This window comes from Dipodomys spectabilis, unplaced genomic scaffold (genome assembly GCF_019054845.1).
Source record: "Dipodomys spectabilis isolate Male_0828 unplaced genomic scaffold, ASM1905484v1 ptg000096l, whole genome shotgun sequence".
In the NCBI taxonomy this organism is placed as follows: Eukaryota; Metazoa; Chordata; class Mammalia; order Rodentia; family Heteromyidae; genus Dipodomys; species Dipodomys spectabilis.
This window is the reverse complement of record NW_024870773.1, coordinates 7,855,137-7,857,500: the sequence shown is the minus strand read 5'-3', so window position 1 is coordinate 7,857,500 and position 2,364 is coordinate 7,855,137. Positions and strand designations below refer to the sequence as shown.

The 2,364-nt window shown below is 40.4% G+C and overlaps 1 protein-coding gene across 1 annotated transcript in view; it reads left to right on the top strand.

Moving 5' to 3' along the window:
* Myo3a (myosin IIIA) overlaps positions 1 to 1,102 on the top strand; it is a 118,425-nt gene extending 117,323 nt beyond the window's left edge. Inside the window, exons 28-29 of the mRNA XM_042686201.1 lie at positions 332 to 615; positions 813 to 1,102. Coding sequence (XP_042542135.1) covers positions 332 to 615; positions 813 to 1,102 — 574 coding nt within the window. The remainder of the gene's footprint in view (positions 1 to 331; positions 616 to 812) is intronic.
* The last annotated feature ends 1,262 nt before the right edge of the window (positions 1,103 to 2,364 follow it).

Genomic DNA, 2,364 nt, shown 5'->3' with positions numbered 1-2,364 from the left:
TTTTCAGATACTTTCAGAGTATCTTGAAATTCTGAAGGCACCAAAAGGTGCCTTCTTACCTGGAATATGGTTGTTCACATGTTAGCCAGTTTCTCACCTCTTAAGTTGGAACTGGAAATCTCATGAGATGATTAGCCACCCCAAGTTGTAGGAGACAGAACATGTTGGCAAGCACTTGCTGAACACAACTTGATACGTTTTTCCTTAGAGCATTCTTTGTTCCCCTTTTGCTTTGCTCCCAACATTAAGTAGCATAAAGCTCTTGCCAAGAGACATAATCTGCTCTAGTCTAGTTGTTGCCCTATATTCAGATACAATATGTTTTGCACAGGACATCTTTTATGAGAAACAAACAGAAACTGCAGTGTCAAGTAAAGAACTCGTCATTCCAGCTGCAAATAATAAAGGGAATCTATCTGGAGCGGAAGACTTCTGCCTCCAAGACCAAAAGGGCAGCCATCCATACTGTGAAGAGCAATGAGAAAGGATATCAAAGTCAGAAGAAAATCAATAATTCGTATGGAGAAGAAGCTACTCAAGAGCTGTATCTCATGAGGGATGTTTGGGCAGAAGTCAGCCCCAAAGAGAAGTATGTCAAAGACCTGGAAGAGAACAGTAAGATAAAGAAAGGACAGAAGGAGGACATGAGGATCCCAGAGCTGCTATCAGAGGTACACAGAAGAAAGGAATTGTAAGGAATCAAAAACATTATATCCAGAAAGGAAAGGCGTGTCCAAAAGGCCAAGCTATCCACGGTTTTGTTTCACTGAGAGAGAGACTTCTTTGAGAAAAGCTGTGGAACCTGCTCTTAGCCAAAGTCCAGTTTATCACCAGTACAGATAGCCAGGGAAAAGAGAAGACATCTGTGGTTACCCAGAATGCACTGCTGTGCAGCCAGGCCAGAGATCAGCAGCAGCACAGGATGCTGGAGGAAAGGCATGTTGAATCCGGAATGCAGGCCCAAGAAGAAGAAGAAGATAAAGCTGAGGTGTATATACAGAACCAATACCGGGGTTCCAAGCTAAGGCAGCAACTGAGAGGTGACAGGATGTTGCCTACCTCTCAAAGTGAAAAGATTCTTGCAACACACCAGCAGAAGTAACAAAAAACATCACAAAAACATGCATTCCTGTCTCACAATACATGAAGAAACCCAAAATATCAAGGTGAAGAAGGATGGAGATTCAAAAACAACTTCAGAGAAAGAAGTGCATGAATTGGCAACGTTTTCCAAACAGGTATGTAAATAAGCAAAATCTCTCGACTAGCACAAATCTTTGGAAACTACCCAATAGCTTAACAGATGGCTAATGAATAACTGATGTGCTGTTTCATCTGTGTTTACCAGACATATGTCTGAAGGAATGTGCTATTCAAACAGCCATGAACTTTCATGCCAATTTACTATGAGAAATATAGAATAAAATATGATCTAAATCTCATATAGTAAGGATATTAAAAATTAGTTATATGCCTTACTAAATGTTGGTGTTGGATGGTGCCAAAGTTTCTGATATCTCTGAAATCTTTTGTTACTGCTTTTTGAAAAATTAGGTTTTCTAATTACCCTAAAGCCTACACTTTCTCTCTGCCCTCCAACTTTAGTTGAAAAATGTACAATAAAATATGAAAAGTAGGTATGTAGCTATAGGGAGAGGCATATTCGATGAAAACAAAAGTCTCAAGATGATAGATAATCATGAACAATGAATATCATAAAGGACAAACGTGGAAATAGTGAGTTTTGCATACTGTCAATTCTTCTTTTCCTCAGTGGCTAAAGTTGCTCACTCCAAAAAAAAAGTAGAAAAGAAAATCAGGGATTAGAACACACAGCCTGTTCTAAATCCCTCTATGCAACTGAGACACTGAGGAGAACTAGCAAAACCAAGCTATGCTCAGAGAGCTGGCAGGAAAGACTGTGGGTGTGGAGACACACTCCTTGTAGCAAAAGAGCCAGATCAGGGCTGCAATGCAGGCCAGACAGAAGTGGAGAGGGCATTCAGGAGAAGACTCAGCACAGTAGCACTGAAGTCAGGCTAAGAAGACTTTGAAAGAACAGAGGAAGACTTATCATAGTCAAAGGCAGCAGAAGAGCTCCTGAAGGTAGCTACAGTAGAATGTAAGTACAGGAGCCACAGGAATGGAGTGCTGTATGGAGCAGGATGGGTTTGGTAGTTTTTAATGACAAAGAGAAAGGTTATGTCAAATGATGGTTTTTATCAGACCTGGGGGAAAAGAATCATGATGAGTTCTGAACAAAACATGAGAGTCCTAAAGAGTTTTGTTAAAGAATAGATCAAACCCTTGGGTTACACTTAGAGCCTTGGGACTTCTTTTTCCTGCTTTAATCTGACACATGAC